Source organism: Ovis canadensis, chromosome 6 (assembly GCF_042477335.2).
Source record: "Ovis canadensis isolate MfBH-ARS-UI-01 breed Bighorn chromosome 6, ARS-UI_OviCan_v2, whole genome shotgun sequence".
In the NCBI taxonomy this organism is placed as follows: Eukaryota; Metazoa; Chordata; class Mammalia; order Artiodactyla; family Bovidae; genus Ovis; species Ovis canadensis.
The window spans coordinates 56,401,982-56,426,882 of NC_091250.1; the positions used below are offsets into that span (position 1 = coordinate 56,401,982).

The 24,901-nt window shown below is 37.6% G+C and overlaps 1 protein-coding gene across 2 annotated transcripts in view; it reads left to right on the forward strand.

The window, feature by feature from the left end:
- The window catches only part of SLIT2 (slit guidance ligand 2), a 403,235-nt gene that overhangs the window by 331,650 nt on the left and 46,684 nt on the right, over window positions 1-24,901 (forward strand). For both annotated transcript variants that reach the window (XM_069593771.1, XM_069593772.1), the window contains 5 exons: window positions 1,651-1,722; window positions 4,853-5,016; window positions 14,218-14,342; window positions 14,469-14,566; window positions 19,366-19,505. In XM_069593771.1, coding sequence (XP_069449872.1) covers window positions 1,651-1,722; window positions 4,853-5,016; window positions 14,218-14,342; window positions 14,469-14,566; window positions 19,366-19,505 — 599 coding nt within the window. The remainder of the gene's footprint in view (window positions 1-1,650; window positions 1,723-4,852; window positions 5,017-14,217; window positions 14,343-14,468; window positions 14,567-19,365; window positions 19,506-24,901) is intronic.

Here is a 24,901-nt window from a genome sequence, read left to right on the forward strand (position 1 = left end):
GTTACTCCAGGTGTTTCTTGACTTCCTACTTTTGCATTCCAGTCCCCTATAATGAAAAAGACATCTTTTTTGGGTGTTAGTTCTAAAAGGTCTTGGAGGTCTTCATAGAACTGTTCAACTTCAGCTTCTTCAGCGTTACTGGTTGGGGCATAGACTTGGATTACCGTGATATTGAATGGCTTGCCTTGGAAACGAACAAAGATCATTCTGTCATTTTTGAGATTGTATCCGAGTACTGCATTTTGGACTCTTTTGTTGACCATGATGGCTATTCCATTTCTTCTGAGGGATTCTTGCCCGCAGTAGTAGATATAATGGTCATCTGAGTTAAATTCACCCATTCCAGTCCATTTTAGTTCTCTGATTCCTAGAATGTCGACGTTCACTCTTGTCATCTCTTGTTTGACCACTTCCAATTTGCCTTGATTCATGGACCTGACATTCCAGGTTCCTATGCAATATTGCTCTTTACAGCATCAGACCTTGCTTCTATCACCAGTCACATCCACAGCTGGGTGTTGTTTTTGCTTTGGCTCCATCCCTTCATTCTTTCTGGAGTTATTTCTCCACTGATCTCCAGGAGCATATTGGGCACCTACCAACCTGGGGAGTTCCTCTTTCAGTATCCTATCATTTTGCCTTTTCATACTGTTCACGGGGTTCTAAAGGCAAGAATACTGAAGTGGTTTGCCATTCCCTTCTCCAGTGGACCACATTCTGTCAGACCTCTTCACCATGACCTACCCGTCTTGGGTTGCCCCGCGGGCATGGCTTGGTTTCATTGAGTTAGACAAGGCTGTGGTCCTAGTGTGATTAGACTGACTAGTTTTCTGTGAGTATAGTTTCAGTGTGTCTGCCCTCTGATGCCCTCTTGCAACACCTACCATCTTACTTGGGTTTCTCTTACCTTGGGCGTGGGGTATCTCTTCACGGCTGCTCCAACATAGTGCAGCCGCTGCTCCTTACCTTGAATGAGTGGTATCTCCTCACCGCCACCCTTCCTGACCTTCAACGTCAGATAGCTCCTCTAGGCCCTCCTGCGCCTGCACAGCCACTGCTCCTTGGACATGGGATTGCTCCTCCCGGCCGCCACCCCTGGCCTTGGGCTTGGGGTTGCTCCTCCCAGCTGCCACCTCTGTCCTCGGCTGCAGGGTGGCGTATACATATATATACATGTATGTATATATTATTTGTCAGATTCTTTTCAATTATAGTTTATTACAAGATTGAAAATAGTTCCCTGTGCTATGCAATGGGACTTGTTGTTTTATATTATGGGTATATTTTATATTGTCAAAAATATATCACTCTTTTTCATTATGATTTCTGAGTTTTATAATATAGAACTTTAAAAAGCCTTCCATATCCCATGTTTATAAAAAGGAATTCATCTGTATTTTACTTTAGTACATTTTCAGTTTGATTTTTGCATTTAACTCTTCCATATAAAATTTATTATGCGTATGATATGAAGTGTGAGCTAACTTTTTGTTTCCCCAAGTAGATATCAAGTTGTGTGAAGACTATCTGTTTAATATGCCATTTTCTACACTGATTTTAAATAACTGTTACTGAAAACTCATATATTGGGGATTTTTCTGAACTCCCTGAAATAATAGGAAATTTAATTTTTCTTTTCCTTGTTTTTAGTTCTTTACATGGAAACGACATTTCTGTTGTGCCTGAAGGTGCTTTCAATGATCTTGCTGCATTATCACACTTGTGAGTATCTACTTCATGAATATGGGTTTAGGGTCAAACTCTCCCTGGCAAGTGAGTTTGGAACAAATGGTCCCCTGCCATTTTTTTATTGTTACATCATAAAATGTGATTGGTTCCATCTTTAAAAAAGATCTAAAGATTTTAAATCTAAATTCAGTGCTCTTTACAAGATAGCCTTAATTTATCCTTCTGCTCCTAACTCCATGTTAGTTGAGTTCTCTTTGCTTATAAAAATATCTCCTCCTACAAACGTGGCTCCCCAGCTTCCTGAATCAGTAAATGAATGAATGAAAGTCTCTCAGTTGTTTCCAACTCTTTGCGACCCCACGGAGGGGGCCTGCCAGGGTCCTCTGTCCACGGAATTCTCGAGGCAAGAATATTGGAGTGGGTACCCATTCCCTTCTCCAGGGCATTCTCCCAGCACTGGGATCCAACCCAGGCCTTCCATATTGCAGGCAGATTCTTTACCATCTGAGCCACCAGAGAACTCTCCCAGCTTCCTAGTCTATTCCTTTTCTCATAATATTCTCTGATTCTAAATATTAGATCCCCTTCAACTCAGTCTGCCCAAACTTTGTTTATTCAAGTCACATCCCAATTGTCACCTTCTCCAAGAAGCCCACCCTGATTTGCTCAAACTGGATTCATTTATTGAGCAAATATTACTCAGCATTGACTGTCTTTGTTGTTTAATTGCCCAGTTGTGTCTGACTCTTTTGCAACCCCTTGGATTGAGATTTCCCAGGCAAGACTACTGAAGTGGGTTGCCATTTCATTTCTCCAGGGGGTCCTCTGTACCCAGGGAATGAGCCTCATCTCTCCTGCCTGCGTCTCCTGTGCTGCAGGTGGATTCTTTACCACTGAGCCACTGGGGAAGCCTAGCATTGACTATGGTACCACGTGAAAGTAAATGAGAGAATGTTTAGATATTACTATGTGATAGAGGGAAACGGCCAAATCCTCACATTGGGTGAAATGTTTTTCCTTTGCATTCTTTCTTATGACAGGTTGTTCATACATCCATATTCCTTGGGAGTACAATAAAACAGTTTATTAATGAGGTCCAAAAAAATCTCACTTGGATCAAATTCCTCTGTTTCATTACTGTTAGTTGTCTTGTTAAGACTGTGGCAAACCTGTAAGGAAGTTCAGAGACCAGCCCTGGAATCCAGAGCTTTGTCAGGCTGAGTTTGATGTTACCCGGTGACAGTTTAAACATCATTGTCAGTTGGCTCCTGGTTCTCCAGAAGAAGTTGCTATATTTTTTCTTCTGTTTGTCCTCCTCTCCAAAACCTACCAAACTCCAAGGAGATAAGAAGCTCAGATAACTGAGAGAAGGGAGTGGGCAGAGGATAGGCGCCAGTAGTCAGCTGTGCTACGTCCATTTCCCTCAGAGAGGCTCTGCTATCCATGTAAGTCTTGTCCATCTGACTGCTGCTGGCTTTCAGTATCCCTTTGCATTAAACTTCTAGGTCCCTGGAGGCAAGACCTCCATTGTTTTCACATGTCAGCCTAGCACCTACCTCAAAGTGGACGTCAGGGCTACTCCTCTACAGATTCCACGGAAGCCACTTGCCTGAGAGTCCATGTGAATGAGACCCCTGGCTCAGAGGTGCAGGACTATGGTGCTGTGGCAGAGTGCTGACTACAGAAATGGCCGTTCTGCTAGTATTAGGGTGCTGAACTAGAAAAAAGTCTGCCTAGGGAGGTGCTGCTTGAGCTGTGTGATGTTTCTCCCCAGCAGTGAGAGCGATTTGTCAGGAGTCTTATTTTGTCATGTATTTCAGTTTATACAATTGTCTTTTACTCCCTGGATCATAGAGAGCTCTGCTCCATTCACTTTCCTTACTGTGTCTCTTGGCATAGTAAGGACTTAGGAAATGTCAGTAGAGATGAGATCCAATAGCTCAAAAATCTCATTTTCCTCATTTTTGATTTAGAAGAAAGGTTTGAATCTGAAATACATGTAAGCATAACATTTTCTTCACTCCAGTTCTTGGCCAAAGTTGGACATTAAAACAGCTACAATATAAAGTATTGTGGTTTTGTAAGTATAATTGAAAGTTTCTTCATATAAGAATAATTTTGCATAAACCATATACTTAGAAATACTACTAATTTGAAGTTAATTATAAATCAGAATCAATCAGTTTTTAAATGCTTCTTCATGCATATACTGTTTGTGGCCAGGCTTGGGAAGCTTATGAACCCATTGGTTAATGTCTCTGGCCTCAGTTTTTCAATCTGTAAACCAGTTATTAACAGTATTGATCTGATACTTCTTCTATGTAGAATAAAATGAGATAAGTAATAGAAATGGCTTAGCACAGTTCTAGTATAGCATAATGATGCAATAAATGCTAGCTATTATCTTGATTATTTTTCCTATCACTATAGCTGCTTATATAAATAGGCACCAGTTTTTCATTTTCTAATGTGAAAAACTTTGAAGGGACAGAGGGAGTTCAAAATCAGCTTTGGGGAGCTAGCTTTATGCACCTTTATTATTTTACATCCATCCTTATTTTCCTGTCTTGTACTGATCTTTTACTCTAAACCATCCTTTCCAACCTTCTCCATCTACTTAAATCCAAATATCTAAAAGGTCAGACTTCTTAAACCACCAGGCTCCCAGAAAAGTTACCCTTTGTTGAGTTATAAATTCTTCTACTATACCACTTATAGTGAAAATTATTTGTAGGTATGAGTTTATGTTACTCTCCTTTACAGAAGGAGTTTTGGATGTTAAAAATAATGTATTACTCATAGCAGAGTCCTCAGAACCTGGCATAATGATTGGATTCTAAGTAAATCATTGGTGAATGAAGGAAGTGTTATCTACACTTGGTGCATGCTTGTACCCAGTATAAAGCTGTCTGCATATACAAGAAGACCTTATAAAGCCGACTAAGTGTTCACACGGGTGACAGCTCACTAAATCACGCTGCACATAAGTGAGAAAACTGGGGAATCCCTAATCCCTAATGCCTCCATTTTCATTTTTATCAGCAAATCTATAGGGACTTTTAGTAAGCATCACCTAGTTACATTCCCTTAGGAAATAACAATACTTCCATATTTGTGTGTGTGTGCGTGTACCTTTGTGTGCTTTTGTGGTGGTGTTTTCCAGAGCAATTGGAGCCAACCCTCTTTACTGTGATTGTAACATGCAGTGGTTATCCGACTGGGTAAAGTCGGAATACAAAGAGCCGGGAATTGCTCGCTGTGCTGGTCCTGGAGAAATGGCAGATAAACTACTTCTCACAACTCCCTCCAAAAAATTTACATGTCAAGGTAAGGTTTTTAACCATTTGTCCTTCTTCTGTAAATGAAACTTGATCGTATTAATTTTTAAAAAGAAACAGAAACCCATGGGCTGCTAGGTTTCAGAGGGATAGCTGAAAAACTCCAGTAAATAATTACTGTTTCCTCCTGCGCTTGGAGAAGACAGAGCAGTTACATGAGGAGCCCTAGTAAAGAACTAGGCTTTTCAAAGAAATTGCAGAAATGATCCATTGGAAATGACTACGTTTTCTTTAAAATATAAGGAGAAATGAAGAGTACACAATTTCTGGAAAGTCCTCTCATGGCCTCTAACAAGTGAAATATTTTGCTTTTGCTTTGTCTAAACGTGTGCCCCGCTCCTAGGGCTTCCAGGGCCCTGTGGCTTCCTGATGCCAGGTAAGGAGGCACGAGCCCTTCCCCACGTTCAGGCCAGACCTTCTGCCTCCCCTCTTGTGCTGCACTCTTCCCGTGTTGATGGTGCTGTTCTCGCTTGTTTGGATCCTTTTATTTTCCCTTCGTTTTATGTACTTGTGAATTCTATACAGTGCCTTAGTAACAAATATTTTCTTCTCTTATTACAAAACTAATCTATGTCCAATATAGCAAATCTAAAGAAAAGGAAAATGTGATCAATAAGAGACTGAAGAACTAAATGTAACAATTAAGGACAGTGCCAAAAGATAACCAGTGTTAAAGTTGTTTTGTGTGTCTTCCCACTTTTTCTGATCAAGTAAATCTAAACATCACAGCTAATTTTGAAAGGAATAAAAAGAAGATCCTCAGTATTTTGCATTGTTCTTTTTTCTTGAACTTTATTTTTCTCCTTGAATTTATATTTCCAATACCTCGGAGAATTGTATCATTCTTTGCTACAAAAAATATGTATATAATTTGCATTTTTAAAATTTGCTACCAGTAAGTAAAGATCTGTGAGTTTCTAAGTTTTTCTTAGAAGTAATTGTTGCCAGTAATACTTATTGAGCATTGGTTGGGGCTGCATAGTTATTTATCAATATGTTAACATTTATGTTCAAAATGTAAATTGTATTGGAAATGCCTCTCTGGGATTATGTGCATTGACTGTAAGAGCCTTTGCAAATAACCAGTGTTTTAAGTTAATTATTTTATAATCTCTGACATTCTCTTGGGGCAATGTGCCACATGGTTAATTTCTGGTGGACTGAGAGTATACCATTTTTTTGTAAGGTCAGAGTGGAGATGGGGAATGAGAAACTGGCATAAAGCTTACTTGTCGGCATATTATTGGGCAGAGTAATTCTAGAAGGGCTATATGGGCAAGTTGAGCAACTGCAGACTATTTTTACACTTCTCTGTACCCAGGATGCTCATACTCCACTTTGAAAAATGCTTGTGTTTATCTATAATTCTAAGCTTAGGATTCCATAGAGATATTTCTTGAAAAAATAATTTCATGATAATGTAAATTTGAGAAAAGCTACATACTTACATTCATTCTTAGAGCATCATAGTCCACATTAATCTATTAAATGTTCTCAGAAATCTGATGAATACAAAGTGAACATACATGCATAAAATAAATGTCTGTTTATACCTAACTGGTTTGACTTTTTTCCATTAATAGTGTTGTTTGTTCTTAGTATAGCATGAATGGAAATAAGCTATACTAAGAGAACATTGGTCTGGATCACTAGAGCCTGATAGAACTTTCTTCAGTGATAGAAATATTCTATACCTGTGCTTCCAAATATGGTAGGCACTAGCCACATGTGGTTGTTGAAATGTAGCTAAGGTAACTGAGGAAGTGAATTTTTAATTGTATTTAAATTTAAATGTAGTTGCATGTAGCTAATGGCTACCATATCGGTAGTGCTGTTGCTACAGGGCTCAGAGGAAGACATCCTTTCAGAGTGGCTATGAAAGGTTTCTTGCGGGAATGTGTAGGCCAGTTGTTTGAACAGCAGGCAAGCATAAGGACAGGTTGAAGGAGCCCAGCTGTGATATAGGAAAATATTGTAACTGTGGCAGTTTAGTTTACTAGTCACTGAGTTATCAAAGTAACACATCACACATATTTCAGGGTATACCTTAAACTGCATAGCTGGACAGCATAGGTATAATGTCTATGCAAGAAGCATAAACATTCAAAACTCAATAAATATAGTGTAACTGCATTTAACAAGCTTTTAGACTTAGTGGGTTCTTCTATAACATAATTTTAGAAAGATAGCAAACATTGAAACTCACAATGTTCTTTGCCAACACTGCCCAGTATTTGTCAAAATATTGTGAACCAGTCTCACATGCTTTGCTAGAAATATTTACTTTACTAATTGAATTGGTAAGGGGCAAAGTATTCTAATCCATTCGTTAAAATAATTAACTCTGGGAAATCTACTGAGTACTATGTTTTTGAGCTTGCATGCTTTATGAGCTTGAAAGTAATAAAATAATGTTGCTTTAAATATTTTATAATTTTGTTTTTTTTAATATTTTAATTAAACTTTTGCCATAGTTATGCCAGTTTAATGTTTTATTTATTCATAAAAGTCATGTAAGTATATATTCCTAATATTAAAGTTTGTAAATATGTAATTTCAAATTTCACCAGGAAGATGAATACTCTTTATTTGCAAACATGTTTACATAGCTATATTTAAATAGAATTTAAATGTTTTCTCTGCTAGAAAACACTGTATTATTATTGTGAGAAATCAATTCTCTCGATACCATTTTCATCTTACGTTTGCAGAGTATTTTCTTTGTGGTATAATATTATAGTTTCAGTGCACAACAGAAACAAATGAATTGCATGAAATACATTATCAGAATATATTTAATTAATACCCAGATTAGGACATTCTTGAGTGGGAAGCATATGATCATGACTTGTTGTTATAACCTAGGTGTCCTGTTTTCATCTTTAAAATATCAGATGAAATTAGAGTGCTCAAGCAGAAAAATGGAGATTTTGCCCTTTGCAGGTTTTCATTGAAAACACCAGCATGGAATGTAGAATACTGTTAATTTCTAATAGTCCCTTTATTGTTCTTGGTTCAGAAAGCTTTAGCTATACAGGCAACTAAATGGTTCATTTTTAATTTGACATTTATTAAACACTTAAATGTGCTAAGAGTCAACCATGTGATGATAAATCACTTCAGTCATGTCCAATTCTTTGTGACCCCGTGGACTGTAGCCCACCAGGCTGCTCTGTCCATGGAATTCTCCAGGCAAGAATGCTGGAGTGGGTTGCCATTTCCTCCTCCAGGGGATCTTCCCAACCCAGGGATCAAACCCACTTCTCTTATGTCTCCTGCGATGGCAGGCGGATTCTTTACCACTAGCACCACCTGGGAAGCCACCAAAAAGAATGAACAGTCTAATGTAAACAAGTGGTATATTGCTTCTTTCATTCAACAAATACTGCATGAGTTCCTATTATACAACAGGAATGGTTCCAAGATATTAAGAGTACAATAAGAGATAAGACAGAAAAACTCTAGCCTTCATGGAGCTTATATTCTACCCATAGATACATTTTAAAGGATAATTACAAAACAGTATGGAAGTTTGGTGGTAGAAACATATATACAATGTTAATAATGTATATCCAAACCAAACAGTTGTGGAAATGTAACCAGTACCACAAATTTCCTCTTCTTGGGCTCCATAATCACTGTGGACAATGACTGCAGCCATGAAATCAGAAGATGATTGCTTCTTCTGATGGCAAGAAAGCTATGACAAACCTAGACAGTGTGTTGAAAAGCAGAGACATTACTCTGCCAACAAAGGTCCATATAGTCAAGGCTATGGTCTTCCCAGTGGTCATGTACGATTGCGAGAGCTGGACTATAAAGAAGGCAGAACACCAAAGAATTGATGCCTTTGAACTGTGGTGCTGGAGAAGACTCCTGAAAGTCCCTTGGACAGCAAGGAAATCAATCAATCTTAAGAAAAGTCAACCCTGAATATTCACTGAAAGAACTGATGCTGAAGTTGAAGCTCCAGTGTTTTGGTCTCTGATGAGCACAAACAACTCACTGGAAAAGTCCCTGATGCTAGGAAAGCTTGAGAGTAGAAGGAGAAGAGAACGTGAGAGGATGAGATGGCTGGACAGCATCGCGGATGCAATGAACATGAACTTGGACAAACTTTGAAACATGGTGAGGGCCAGGGAAGCCTGGTGTGCTGCAGTCCATAGGGTCTCAAAGAGTCAGATACCGCCGGGCAACTGAACAACCACCACCAGTACCACTCGGCCCATGAGGGGAACAGGAGACTGGTATAGTGTGTCAAGTAGAACAAGAATGGAACACCAATCAGGGGAAGTAGCTCCTATGGGCAGGTGTCTGGTAGCCAGGAACCCAGATCAAGAGGCGAGGATCTGATGCTCAACATATCTCATTACTTATCTGTGAAGATCAGCTAAGGGTCAGGAAACCTGGAACCATTTCATATCCCAGAATGACCAACCTTCCACCTCCACATGGTTGGTTTCTTCTGCTAATTTTACAAGTTAAGAATCCTGTAGGTTCTGGAATTTCTAGGAGAAACTTTCACATCTCTCATTAATAATATTGTAATGTTGTCAGTTTTTTTTTTTTCCCCCGATGAATCAATATTCTTTGTTGGAGGGTGTGTGGGAGGAGATATTCTTAACAAGCTCCAAGTCTTTTATTTTGTGTCTCAAACCTGTTAATTAATATTGACCTTAGTTATTTGAAATATGAAGGAGATAAAATAATTTAACACAAACTAGAAGTAATGAAAATTTTAATAGATCAGTTTTGAAATAGAATTTAAAACTCTATCAAGTTCTTATTACATTTTCAGATTTAGTATCACTACCACATAGTTATAAATTTGAAATAACCGTAGCTGTAGGGCATTATGATTTTCTCACTGGCTAAAAAATATTCAGGTTTGTACACAGCTATTTGCCAAAAGCACTATCTTTAAAAAACAAAGGCTATTTTTTTTATTATACTTTTTTTAAAAACTTCAAACACTTGGGAAATTTTAACAGACATTTATTTTAATAGGAGATGAGAAACAATTATTTGTATTCTGTTCTTAAATGTTGAACATCCATATTATCTCTGATTCAGTAACTCCATAAAATAATTATTCCTCTTTTTCACTTGAGTGTGATTTAAGAAGTCAATTATCTGGCCTAAGTTCATATGTGATTGTAGCACATGGCCAAGCCCAGGGATCCCGGAGTTGTAATACCCATCTTTATGTTTTGTTTAACCATTTATATAATGCACGTTTGTAGGATTTTAACCCCCTGTCATTTAGGGACCATCTCTACCCCTTCCTTGAAACTATAAAGCTACCAGTGGGCTCTCTCTCACCCATTTTAGTGGCTTCTTTTTAGCTTCTTTGTTTGCCCTCTTTTCACCGTGCACAGTGGTGCCACTGCTGCTGCTGGTACTTTCCTGTTGTCTCTTCATTCCTTTGCTGACTTCTTTTTCTTACCCCCTCTTTAATATTGACACAGTGGAGTTCTCTCCTCAGCCCTGATGATGAATTTCAGTCCCATGGCTTCAAGTATCCAGCCATGACTCTTCTTATGAACTTCCAATTCATATTTCCGTTCACCTAGTGAAGTCCTGCCTTGCAGAAACTTAAAACACATATTCCAAAACATGCCTTGCCACTTTCCACATTCTCTTACAGCTGCATTCAGTAGTGGATCCATAGATGTCTCTATTACTGAACTGCTTGTTAGGTATTCCCAGTGTTAAGTATCCTCTACTTTTTTCCTGAGTTGTCTTTGAAACACATCTGACTTTACACACGGGGCAGTACTTCTGTTTGACTTGTGTGTCCAAGGGATATAGTTCCAAGAGGTTAGAATATAAAAATAAGTGGACTTAGATAAACTAGGTGGATGTAAAAATCACATTATAAGAAGAACATTTAGTTAGGTGGAATTGTAATCTAAATAAAATAGGAAGAGAAATCATATCATTTTAAGACATTTGGACATATAAGAGGATGCTGCTATTTGGAAATTCTATAATTCATAAACATCTTTTTTAATTACCTTTCTCTCCAACTTATAAGAAATTATCTTTGAAGAGTTGATTTTAAAAGAGATTTGAAAAAAGGAGAAGCAAATAGAATGGTTGCCATAATAATCAACTTTACCAAGCTGAAGAATATGTTCCTAATTCTGATGCCACCAAAACCAAAACAGTTTGTGGTTAAAGAAATCATCGAGGAAAGCCTGTGCACATGGGAAAGTTTGCTTTGCTGATTCTTGTAGCTAGGCCGAATTTGTCAGGAGAGCAACACATCTCCTTTCCCACACCCACAAGACATTGCAGATACTGAAAATAGTTGAGCAGATTTGCTATATAAAAAGCCAAACTTGGTCCTGGAAAAAAGTGGAGAAATTAGATAGTGCTTATTAATCAGATATGGCTCTGTAAATATTTATTAAATAAATCTTGACTGTGCTAAAATCAGGGCAGAGACTACTTCAGCCTGGAGTTTTTTTTTTTTTTTTCTCTTTTATTTTTTAAATGCTTGACCATGCCAGATCTTAGTTGCAACACGCAAGATCTTTTTTTTCCTTCAGCCTGGCAGTTTTATCATCTGCATACTCTACTAAAATAATTCTTCAAAACATACCCGGTTTTTTTCCCTAAAAAAATCTCTAGCTTCTTGTCTAAATAATCAAACATAATTTTTGGAAAATGTCACATTCCGCAGAATAAACTTAGGAACTGCCAACCCTGAATCCCTCCATCCAGACCACAGCCTTTCAAGGTTGAAAGCACAGGCATAGACTAAAGACAGCTCTCCTCAAGGTCTTGGGAAGTGGCCAGATGAATGTTTACAGTCCTTGCATTTGCTGACTTGAGGTTTTGCTGATGTACATTCTTAGCTGCTTCATCCTACGCCATTGTTCCAAGATTCTTCTTTCTTCTAGCCCAGCTCAGGGATCCATTACCATTTATATATTTCCTTTCCTAGTGATGATTCTAAGTGTGATCACTTTAGCAAACACACAGTCATTTACTGTGGTATGTGACATTAATTTAACTTACTGCTCTAACTTCCACCGTTCACTTCTCCAATGTGCTGAGTGGCTAAATTCATTTGATAAATACATTTGGAGTGTGAGAAATTAAGTTTCTGTGATGCTCAGTTTGGTATTAATTCCAGGAATTTCTCAACTGTACTTTTAAAATAATTTTTATTGGAATATAGTTGATTTACAGTGTGAGTTTCAGGTGTACAGCAAAGTGAATCAGTTATATATATACATATATATACACTCTTTTTTATATTGTTTCCACATATAGATCATGACAGAGTATTGAGTATAGTTCTCTGTGCTATACGCTAGGTCCTTAATAGTAATCTGTTTTATATCTAGTACTGTGTATGTCAATCCCAATCTCCCAATTTATCCCTCTCCCTCCATTCCCCTCTGATAACCATAGGATTGTTTAATACCTCTGTGACTATTTCTGTTTTGTGAATAAGCTCATTTGTACCATTTTTTTAGATCCCACATATAAGTGATATCATATATTTGTCTTTATCTGACTTAACTTCACTCAGTATGACTGTAATTTGATACAAAAACTACATTAGTTATTCTGGTACCAAGAACAAGCAGAGGGGACACTGGCAAGGCCTCCCCTAATGACAGGTATCGCCCAGCTCGAACACCACTCCGTTCCATTAGCACAGTCCTCCCCAGGACTGTAGTTTATTCCCAAACAGGTTAAAAAAAAGAAAGAAAGAAAAGAAAAAACAGGAAACTGTATCTAAATAAATTTCAGGTGTTTGTTAATAGAAAAACTGAGGAATATAGAACACTACCTTTTGGGTTTGTACTCCAAAACCACAATATGAATATATATCTTAGGTTAAGGTTTAGATATGAATAGTTTTAATGGCCGTGATGTTAATTCACATTTTTTTTTCATATGAGTTTCTGTGAGTAGACCAACAGCTTACCAGTATAAAACCTCTGCAGAAAAATCTGACTAAGGAAAGTTTATACCTGCAGACGTCATATGGCTTTTTTGGGTGGAGGTAACTTGGAAGGTTACAACAGTGATAGGGAGGGAGTGGAGAGGGCTCAAATAACTAGAAATTAGAAATTATGTGCTGAAACGTGCACTTAGAATTATGACTGTTCCAATGAGGATAAAGAAATATAGGATACTGATGGTGAAAGCAAAAGTATAGTTTATGTTATACAATATTTGTATTTTAAATATAAAAATGGCACTCCACCAGAGTGTCCTCATCAGTTTCCAAAAGGCAGTCTAGTGAGCTTTCACAAATGGTGTGAAAATTATCAACAGAGTGCAATTTTATTGAGGACAGTACACTATCTATAATGTTAGCCACTTACAGAACAAACATGTGCAACCAAAGGAAAGTAACTTCAATTCAACCTCCATTTAATCTAGAACTTTCATGGATTATGAGAGTTTTTTAATTTGTACCCCAAGAGGTGAGATTGCAAGTAGTGACCTCTTCAGTGGTTTCTTCTTCGCAATGAAGAAAGATACAGAAATCTTACCCGTCACATGCCAATATGCTAACAAACTAAAGGGACATGAGCAAGAGTATAATGGAGGTTTCACTTTTGGTTTATTTTATAAGTGGCACTGTTTTGTATTCCTGCAGGAAAGTAAGAGTCCTAAACTACTATTAGCAGGACAGGTACATACTGTTGCATTTTTCATTACACTAATGAATTTCTACTTGTTCATTAAACTTGCCCCCCAATCCCCCAGCACACACATGGGCACACATGCATGCTGCTTTGGGATCCGTGGTGTGCCTTTCCGCACAGCTGACGAGTAGCTGAGTTGCAAGCACTGGCCATAAAAGCATCCACATAAGCTGTTCACCTAATGAGGGGATTGACCCTTTGACATTGGCATTGCAAATGTCAGATCCTAACCACCTAAGTGCACAACCTAGAGTCCCCCTTGACATCTGAGGTTCTTACCATTGTCTCCCAATGAGGCGGCCTCCTGTTTTGTTCTCAAAGATGATATGATCGTGCTGACTTCCATAATTTTTGTCATGGAAGATAAATTATTACTTTATAATAATTTTATAAAATTATTATTGTATAATAATCTTATACAAAATTTACTGGTACATTAAGGCACTGAAATAGTTTTAAGTGAACTAGAAACAGAAAGCATCCTCTTCTCATATTTTTCAATCACTTTTTAGGTCCTGTGGATGTCAATATTCTAGCTAAATGTAATCCCTGCTTATCAAATCCATGTAAAAATGATGGCACCTGTAACAATGATCCAGTTGACTTTTATCGCTGCACCTGTCCATATGGTTTCAAGGTAAGTAGAACCAAGATATGTAAAAGTAGTTCTCCCTGATGGGTATTTATTATTTGGTTGTGCTTTTTTTATGTGCTGAGAACAATTTTATTTGTACGCAACTTAACTTGACCATTTCTTCTCCAGGGGCAGGATTGTGATGTTCCAATTCATGCATGCATCAGCAACCCATGTAAACATGGAGGAACTTGCCACTTAAAAGAAGGTGAAAAAGATGGATTCTGGTAGGCCATTAGTCTATGATCTGTGTCTGAAGGATTGAAACAAGAATAAGAAAACATGATTTTTTTTTAATCTTTAAATCCAAGGGCTTGGTTTTAAAAAGAATATCAGAAATTCAATTCATAAGGAAGGTATATATTAGTCCCTCTCATAGATATTAGAGATATTTCAGTATTAAAAACAGAATCATGGTGGAGAGTTCTGACAAAACGTGGTCCGCTGGAGAAGGGAATGGCAAACTACTTCAGTATTCTTGCCTTGAGAAACCAGGAACAGTGTGAAAATGCAAAAAGATAGGACACTGAAAGATGAACTCCCCAGGTCAGTAGGTGCCCAATATGCTACTGCAGACCAGTGGAGAAATAACTCCAGAAAGAATGAAGAGATGGAGCCAAAGCAAAAACAATGCCCAGTGGTGGATGTGACTGGTGATGGAAGTAAAAGAGTAATATTGCATAGGAACCTGGAATGTTAGGTCCATGAATCAAAGTAAATTGGAAGTGGTCAAACAGGAAATGGCAAGAGTGGACATTGACATTTTAGGAATCAGTGAAGTAAAATGACTAGAATGGGTGAATTTAACTCAGATGACCATTAATATCTACTACTGTGGGCAAGAATCCCTTACAAGAAATGGAGTAGCCCTTATAGTCAGCAAAAGAGCCCGAAATGCAGTTCCTGGATGTAATCTCAAAAACAACAGAATGGTCTCTGCTCATTTCCAAGGCAAACCATTCAATATCACAGTAATCCAAGTCTGTGCCCCAACCAGCATTGCTGAAGAAGCTGAAGCCGAATGGTTGTATAAAGACCTACAAGGCCTTCTTGAACAAACACCCAAAAAAAGATGTTATTTTCATGACAGGGGACTGGAGTGCAAAAGTAGGAAGTAAAGAGATACCTGGAGTAACAGGCAAATATGATCTTGGAGTACAAAATGAAGCAGGGCAACAGCTAACAGATTTTGCCAAGAGAATGCACTGGTCATAGCAAACACCCTCTTCCAACAACATAAGAGAAGACTCTACACATGGACATCACCAGATGGTGAACACTGAAATCAGATTGATTATATTCTTTGCAGCCAAAGATGGAGAAGCTCTATACAGTCAGCACAAACGAGACAGGGAGCTGACTGTGGCTCAGATCATGAACTCCTTATTGCCAAATTCAGACTTAAAGTAGGGAAAACCACTGGACATTTCAAGTATGACCTATATCAAATCCCTTACGACTATACAGTGGAAGTGACAAATAGATTCAAGGGATTAGATTGGATAGACAGAGTGCCTGAAAAACTATGGACAGAGGTTTGTAGCATTGTCAAGGAGGCAGTGATCAAGATCATCCCCAAGAAAAAGAAATGCAAAAAGGCAAAACGGTTACAAATAGCTGAGAAAAGAAGAGAAGTGAAAGACAAAGGAGAAAAGGAAAGATATACCCATTTGAATGCACAGTTCCAAGGAATAGCAAGGAGAGACAAGAAAGTGATCAATTCCTCAGTGATCAATGCAAAGAAATAGAGGAAAACAATAGAATAGGAAAGACTGGAGATCTCTTCAAGAAGATTAGAGATACCAAGGGAATACTTCATGCAAAGATGGGCACAATAAAGGACAGAAATGGTATGGACCTAAAAGAAGCAGAAGATATTAAGAAGAGGTGGCAGGAATACACAGAAGAACTATACAACAAAGATCTTCATGACCCAGATAACCATGATGATGTGATCACACACCTAGAGCCAGACATCCTGGAATGTGAAATCAAGTGTGCCTTAGGAAGCATCACTATGAACAAAGCTAGTGGAGATGATGTAATTCCAGTTGAGCAATTTCGAATCCTAAAAGATGATGCTGTGAAAGTGCTACACTCCATATGCCAGCAAATTTGGAAAATTCAGCAGTGGCCACAGGACTGGAAAAGGCCAGTTTTCATTCCAATCCCAAAGAAGCAATGTCAAAGAATATTCAAACTACCACACAACTGCATTCATCTCACACACTAGCAAAGTAATATTCAAAATTCTCCAAGCCAGTCTTCAACAGTACGTGAACTGTGAACTCCCAGATGTTCAAGCTGGTTTTAGAAAACGCAGAGGAACCAGAGATCAAATTGCCAACATCCACTGGATCATGGAAAAAGCAAGAGAGTTCCAGAAAAACATCTATTTCTGCTTTATTGACTGCCAAAGCTTTTGACTGTGGATCACAACAACCTGTGGAAAATTCTTCAAGAGATGGAAATACCAGACCTCCTTACCTGCCTCCTGAGAAATCTGTATGCAGATCATGAAGCAACAGTTAGAACCGAACATGGAACAACAGACTGGTTCCAAATCGGGAAAGGAATACATCAACAAAGGAGTACAACAAGACAACAATATACATATTGTCACCCTGCTTATTTAATTTTATGCAGAGTACATCATGCAAAGTGCCAGGCTGGATTCAGCACAAGTTGGAATCAAGATTGCCAGTAGAAATATCAATAACCTCAGATACACAAATTACAGAAAGTGAAGAACTAAAGAATCTCTTGATGAAAGTGAAAGAGGTGAGTGAAAAAGTTGGCTTAAAACTCAACATTCAGAAAACTAAGATCATGGCATCCAGTCCCATCACTGCATAGCAAATAGATGGGGAAACAATGGAAACAGTGAGAGACTTTATTTTTGGGGGACTCCAAAATAACTGTAGATGGTGACTCCAGCCATGAAATTAAAGGATGCTTGCTTCTTAGAAGAAAACCTATAAGCAACCTAGACAGCATATTAAAAAGCAGAGACATTACTTTGCCAACAAAGATCTGTCTAGTCAAAGCTTATGGTTTTTCCAGTAGTCATGTGTGGATGTGAGAGTTGGACTATAAAGAAAGCTGAGCATCAAGGAATTGTTTATTTTGAACTGTAGTGTTGGAGAAGACTCTTGAGAGTCCCTTGGACTGCAAGGAGATCCAACTAGTCCATCCTAAAGGAAATCAGTCCTGAATATTCATTGGAAGGACTGATGCTGAAGCTGAAACCCCAGTACTCTGACCACCTGATACAAAGAATGGACTCATTTGAAAAGACCCTGATGCTGGGCAAGATTGAAGGGAGGAGGAGAAGGGGACGACAGAGAATGAGATGGTGGGATGGTATTACCGACTCAATGGACATAAGTTTGAGAAAGCTCCGGGAGTTGGTGATGGACAGGGAAGCCTGGCATGCTGCAGTCCATGGGGTGCAAAGAGTCGGACACTACTTAGTGACTGAACTGAACTGAACTGAACTGAAAAATAGACATTGAGGTATTCTTAGACCATGCGTGCTAAATCACTTCAATCATGTCCGACTCTGTGCAACCCTATGGATAGTTGCCTGCTTCTCTTGATGAAATTCTCCAGGGCAAAATACTAGCGTGTGTCGCCATTCCCTTCTCCAGAGGATCTTCCCTACATAGGGGTCAAAACCACATATCTTGCATTGACATGTGGGTTCTTCACCACTAGAGCCACCTGGGAAGTCCTGTTCTCAAAATAGGATGCTACAAAACCAAGCAATTTAAAAATACATGTGTACATTATATTAAGTCAAATTAGGTCGAGACAAAGTAGTAGCTCTATTGTGCTAATTAATAGCCATGTAGTCCCCCTACTGCAAGGCATATATTCATCTGTTGTATATTGTGTGTTCCTTTAAAACAGACAGTGTGTAATGATGAGACGTAGATCCCATTGAAACAGAAAATTAATGATTTATTTCCAAGTCGCAATATGAGTAGACAGACATGCTGTGAACATTTTTAATCTGTAGTTGTTTAATCTTACAGTACAGTTACTTCAGATCTACTTCATGAATCATGAAACAGAGTTCTTATAATGACACTAATGATTTCACATAAGAAGGCTAATCTACTACTAAAGCTTGTTAGAAATATCACTTTTTATAATACAATGTTGGCTTCCCTCGTGGCTCAGCTGGTAAAGAATCTGCCTGCAGCATGGGAGACCTGGGTTCGATCCCTGGGATGGGAAGATCCCCTGGAGAAGGGAATGACTACCCACTCTAGCATTCTGGCTTGGAGAATTCCACGGACTCTATAGTCCATGGGGTCGCAAAGAGTTGTATACGACTGAGTGACTTTCACTTAATAATACATACGCTTCATTTCTACTTTCTGTTGTGAAGTTGTCTCTTTTTCATCAAAACTTTACCCATAGATTATTCTGATACCTAGCGAGATTAAAGGTACAGTGTTTTATGCCAGTGGGGGATAAATTGTATTTGTCAATGTTTAAAGAGAATATTCACATTTTATAATAACAAAGAAGACAAAGTTTTAGTCTTTGCTTTGAGACAGGTTTCTTTTTTGCTTTGAGATATCAAGAACATTACCAGGTAGGGTAAAAAGTTGTAATTTTTAAAAAGTCAGAATCATTCCTCCTTATTTATGAGCAAAGAAGCATGAGTCATTTTATTAGAGTACAACTCAAGATTAAGATATCTAAGGCTGTAAACTTTGCTCATGTTTTAGACCTGCGAATGTATTGGATTTATTGACTTATAGGACCAGGGGGCTATTTGCCATAGCAAATTCTTGCAGCCAGCATAACTTTTCTTTCTCAAATTGTTTCTGATTTGGGGGATAGTCCCTTAAATTGATGCTTGCATCATGTCATTTAAAAGCATTTTAAAAATCAATTTCCTGTTGTTAAAAGCTCTGCAATTGATGAGTATATTTAGTTTTTTCAATATTTAGACCATATGGTTTGAAAATGCAGGAAGATGTCTTTTATGTTTTCTTCCCCTGGTGTTCAGGTGTATTTGTGCTGATGGATTTGAAGGAGAAAATTGCGAAATCAACGTTGATGACTGTGAAGATAATGACTGTGAAAATAACTCTACATGTGTCGATGGAATTAATAACTACACATGTCTTTGCCCACCTGAGTACACAGGTAGGAAAAGGGAAATTGCTATGCCATCAATCTGCATTTGAAAGCGCCACTGGAGCTATGCTGCATGTGTGTAGTAAACCATTGTATTATTCAATAACTGATTCGTGTTTTGGAAATTAGCTGTAATGTAATAACAGTGTTAAAGATGATTTCAGCCAACCAAATAAAAGTCCTGGCAAGCTCAGTTATAACACAGGCATATTCATAAAGTAACGCTTTCCGTCACAAAGAAAATTATTCTACTGAAGCTTTCAGTCCCACAACTGCGTGACATTTTCATGCAATGCACTTTTCCTGTGCAGACCAACCCACCAATATGTATTTGAAAAGGGAGCATTTCTTTACATGGGCAAAACAGAATTAAACATTTGAAATTCTTCATGTCCATATTTGTTTCTTCATTAGAGAGTGACTTCAAACTAAGTCACAGCCAAGAATACATACATCGATCACTTTGGATAATCTTATCAGACCATTATCCCCCTTTCCCCTTTTTTTTCTATCTTGATACACAATGTCAGGAATAAGGGTGATAAATCTCATAAGACTATCCAAGCTGATAAACTTCTGCCCTGGATAAACCAATTTGCTGTAAAGTCAACATCAAGTTTATAACTTACTTATTCTGTCAGAATATCTGTTTTGATTGATTTTTGTGGCTCTGAGTAAGAAACTTCATAGTTTCAATCTTATTTTATTTAGTTTTAAAGTTGATAGAGAAAAGGAGAATGTTACATGTTTTGCTTGTAAGAAATAAATGGAGTAGTAGATTCTGTCACTCTATTCAGAGTTACCATTTTCATTTGGCTGGGTATTTTTCATTAATTGTATTTATTTCCATATATATAGTTAAGAATATCAGAGGGTAAAATAGTTCCTTGGATGACTGAGGTGTTAACATCTCTAAACATGAAGAATGGAAGCACAGCTGTATGATTAATTTTCCCAGGGATTCGTTAGAAAAGCATTGAAATTTAAGCTTTTATGGCATACTCAAGCTTTGCAATTTAAGAGGTACTTTTCTTGGTGGGAAAATGCTAAATAAAATAATGAGTTTTTGTTTTGACATCCTGGGCCTGTCTGAGAAATTCTGCAGCTGCCTTTTCCATGGTATGATTTATTTTCCACAACAGGGAAGTACCTGATGCCATATGATGTAATAATACTGTTTCCAGTAGAAATTTGAACATGTTGTATCACCAATTGCTCTATTACGTATAAGCAGCCCATGAACTCCTTAGAGGCCAGAATTTGAATTCTTTGTTATGTTACATTAATTAAAGATACTGAGTCAGTCTAACATGTACCCATTCTCATGTGGCTGGAGAGTTTAGGTGTTACATAGCTTCGACATTCATATCAGTATTACTTGTGTCTCACCGCAGGTACTTGCCATTCATATGAGTGCACAAATTCTGAAGCCCTTGGAGTTACTCTGAGATTCTGAGTTTTACAGGATTGGGGAATCCAGCCTTGTACAGGCAGCCCAGTGCTTGCACTAAAATCTGGAGCTAGTACCTTCTTAGAATAGTTATTTTATCCCATCATTGTTCTGATCATTATAGAAATAACTTAATTCCCTTAATGTCAGAAGCCTCCTTTAACTATCCTACTCTGATGAGGACAAATTGGACCTGGGAATTTCAAGCATGGTTTGGTTAGCCAATGTGTTCCTGAGCACAGACGCCAGGAATTTTTCTATATTCCTTTACCAACGACAACCTGGACGGGACCACACCACTGCGTTCAGGTTCCTACATGCCTTTTTCTTATGATTTACATAAAGCAGCAGTTTCTTCTGAATTGGTTTCCATGAGTCCATCTTTGGCTGTAGATTTGCTATGTTATTCTGTATCCATTTCTTTGAGTCTTTGTTTTTACCTTCTCTTCCTTCCTTTTCCCAGGCTCCCTTCCTACACCTGATCTTCTTGAATGTTTTCTCCACATTAAAGTGATTCAGTTCAGTGCAACTTCCTCTGAGAATTTATTACAAAGCTTCATTTCCCTGCTGTCAGAGCTCTTTCTTTGAAAAATATGCAAAGAAACCTCCAAAGTTTAGCACAAACACTTTTGAACCAAAATGTGACATCTCAAAAAACTATGATGTGGGAACCTGCCAAATAGTCAAGAGCTATTTGGTGCTTAATAAGAATTGAGACTCTTTTGTTCTTTTTTTTTTCTCCTGGTCTTATCTATTGCTAATATCAATTTGCCTTAATCCAGGCTAAGAATAAATAAAAATATTACATTCAATAGAAAGTTCATAACAAACATGAAGCTATGATCACTGTAAGTGTGAGTTGGATTTTGTGGGAAGTGAAGAGTTTTGCGAATTGGTATTGGAGCAGATACCTAAACCAGACAATGTTTGTATCTCATCTACTAGCTGTAGCATTTTTGTCTGTATGTGAAATGAGTTCATTTACAAAATATCAAGCAACCATCTGCAGATTTTGAAATCAGTGGCACATAAGTGGCCTTTAATTATAGGAAGGTATAAATTGGACTCCAGAGCTTTATCCAAGACTGCTTCATCCAAGTCTGCAGTTAAGGAGGCATTTCCTTATATTGTGGCTGCAGTTTGAGATTTAAGTTTGGAATCTGATTAATGAGCCTGAGATCTTGGAACAGAAACCCTACTGTGCTCAGGGAATATAATAATGTTGTCATTGTTTAAAAATCATTGAAGTTGCAAGTTGCTTTACTGCTTGGAGACTTTTTTACTCTATCTCTCTGAGGCATTCAATGAGAAAATGAACTCTTTACTAGGAGCAAATAAGACTTCATAGGGAAAGCTCGTAAATTACTATGGTGAAAATTTTTACATTTAGCACACATGTCAAGAGTCAAAATGGATATGATTTGTTAACAGAGAAAATTCAGAGATCTGAAAGCAGTCTCAGAATGAGGTTATGATGTGATGAGCAGGCTATAAAACATGGCTACCCATTTTCAAAGTAAATGAACCACCATTGGGAAATTTATTAAATATATTTAAGCCCATGAAACCAAAAACCACAGTACATAGTTATTGATTTGTTAAAGGACAAAACTCTGTCCTTTCCTGCTTCAGAGATTGACAACATAAATTTTAAGAGTCAGTATTGTCTGTCTGTTTTGTAACCCTTACTCTCCCTTCTCCACCCAAGTCCTCCAAACCATTCTTTTCTACATAATTCGATCCATCATCTGCCCAATGTAGAGCATATGACTGTTGATTGCTAGGATTCTTTAGACAAGATTCATCTTTGAAAAGTTTTAATTCACCATGACTCTAAATTAAAATGACTGTGTTAAGGATTAAGTAAGACTCTGAAATGGCTAAACAAATAATTAAAAAATCCATTCCAGGATTTCAATGTTAGCTTGAGAGTTGTGTTTTTTCTTACAGTTTATCATTTTTTAAAAGCTATTATTATATGCTTTCTAAAAACAAAGCATTTCTTGAAAGTGAATTGTCGAAGAATTCCTCAAATTAAACTAGCTCAAAAGTTTTAAAAATGAACATTGTAAACATGGCACCCTTGAGATATTGAAAACCTTGACACCTTTTCCTGAATAAGCTCTCCTATGAATTCAGTTGCACTGAAAAATGTGGTTTTGCATGTCTCCTAAGAGGCAGAACCCTGTATCTACTTTGAGACTGTTTCTTAATTAACCCTCTTCTCATAGGACCATATACAAAGTTGAAACAAAATTGATCACTTTTTAACCATGGATATTGCTTGATGGGAATGGCATACGTTCAGTAAGTGAAAGTTTCCATACAAGTTGGGCATGTAAAGACTTAGAATGTATTTTGCAGAAAAAATTCAGAACATTTTAATTTTTCCATTATCTCTTTGTTTTCCAAATCTCAATGCCCACACACAAACCATTATGTGCACATCTTACGAGTAAAGCTGCCTGTGGTTAAGTCGCCTGGTCTAGCTGGGATCTCTGGCTCCCTGTGGTGGCGTCCGCCTTCTGCCTCGCTTTCTCCCTGTGTGTGCGCTGGCCCGGCGGTAGGTGAGCACCGTGAGCCACGCTTCAGCCTGAGCTCACCCTGGGCCTCTCTGTTGTTAACGCTGCGCTTTGGCTGCCTGGGCTCTGCTGTGTACTGCAATGTAAAACGTCTCTTGTCTCTTCTGTCTTTGTTGCTGCCAGCTGCTAATCTGAATGAGGTGGAAAAAGGTTAGTTGCCTTTTAAGTCTATTACGATTTTTATTTTAGTTTCCCTCTTTCTTTTAAAGCTATATAGATTTCATGGTGTGTATGTGGTAAAAGGAATGTTGACTAAAATGAAATCTGATATGAATATGTCAAATCAGTCATTCAGATCCTTGATATGTGTATAGCTATACTACACACTTACAAAAGGGTGTCTGAAATGCACTTTACCAATTTCTGGAAGGCTGCAAAAAATGCTTTCTGAGTGGGCAGAAGAAGTGGCAAAAAAGAAAGACTAATGCTTTCTAGTTTCTTCTTGTCTGTATGCTTTTCCTTTTTTAAAGACATTCCAAATGTATTGTTTTTATCATGAAAAATGTAAGTCAATTAGTGCAGTAGGTAGACTGTAGGTAGAAAAAATGTTAAACAGTGAGAATTTTCTCATATTTTTAAATTAATATCTTCAGTAATTTGAAACATGAAAAATATTAAGAGGTGTATACATTTATTAAAACATTTCATAGGATAAAAATTACAAAGCCCAAGAAGTTGTTTGTTTGGTTTTTTTAATGACGTCAAACTCATAGAATGTCACGTGTACTAGGCAGTATTTTTAAAGCATAAAAAGATCATATTAAATCCTTGGCATTTATGGTCTGCATGATTTTCCAAATATATCAGGGTCTGAGAAAGGAAGTCCTGTAGTGACAAGGGTGATCAACGTGTTCTGGGAGTCATCATGAAATCTTTGTTGAATTTTTATCTTAAAAATTCAGATTTATACCTAATAATATTATATTTTTACTCATTCAGCTTACCACAGTTTCAAGTGCCAAGTTTAGCACATTATCCTAAAAGGGTGTGCTTGTCTTGACAGTTCCAGTTGTATATGTGGCATTAGCAGTGTGATTCAAAGACTAACATGGACTATATTATGTAGTGGCTCTGTCGCCTCTTCATTTTTTTCTGCTACGTTGTTCAGATGATTTATTGGTTGTTCACTTACTCTTACTATGTGCAGAGTTAAGTTAAAAAGCATGAAAAAAAAGTTTTGTCTTACTTGAGAATGTAAAAAATATAGTCTCTACATTCTCTGTGGATTAATGCATCCAATACCATCCTTGGTCAAATATTGTCTTTTTTACAAGTACTAAAGCAATTGGTGGTTTGGGACAGAGACTTCCAAGGCCTGATTCTATCTCAGGAAACACAATGGCCATTATTCTGTCACAAGAATATGTCCTTAA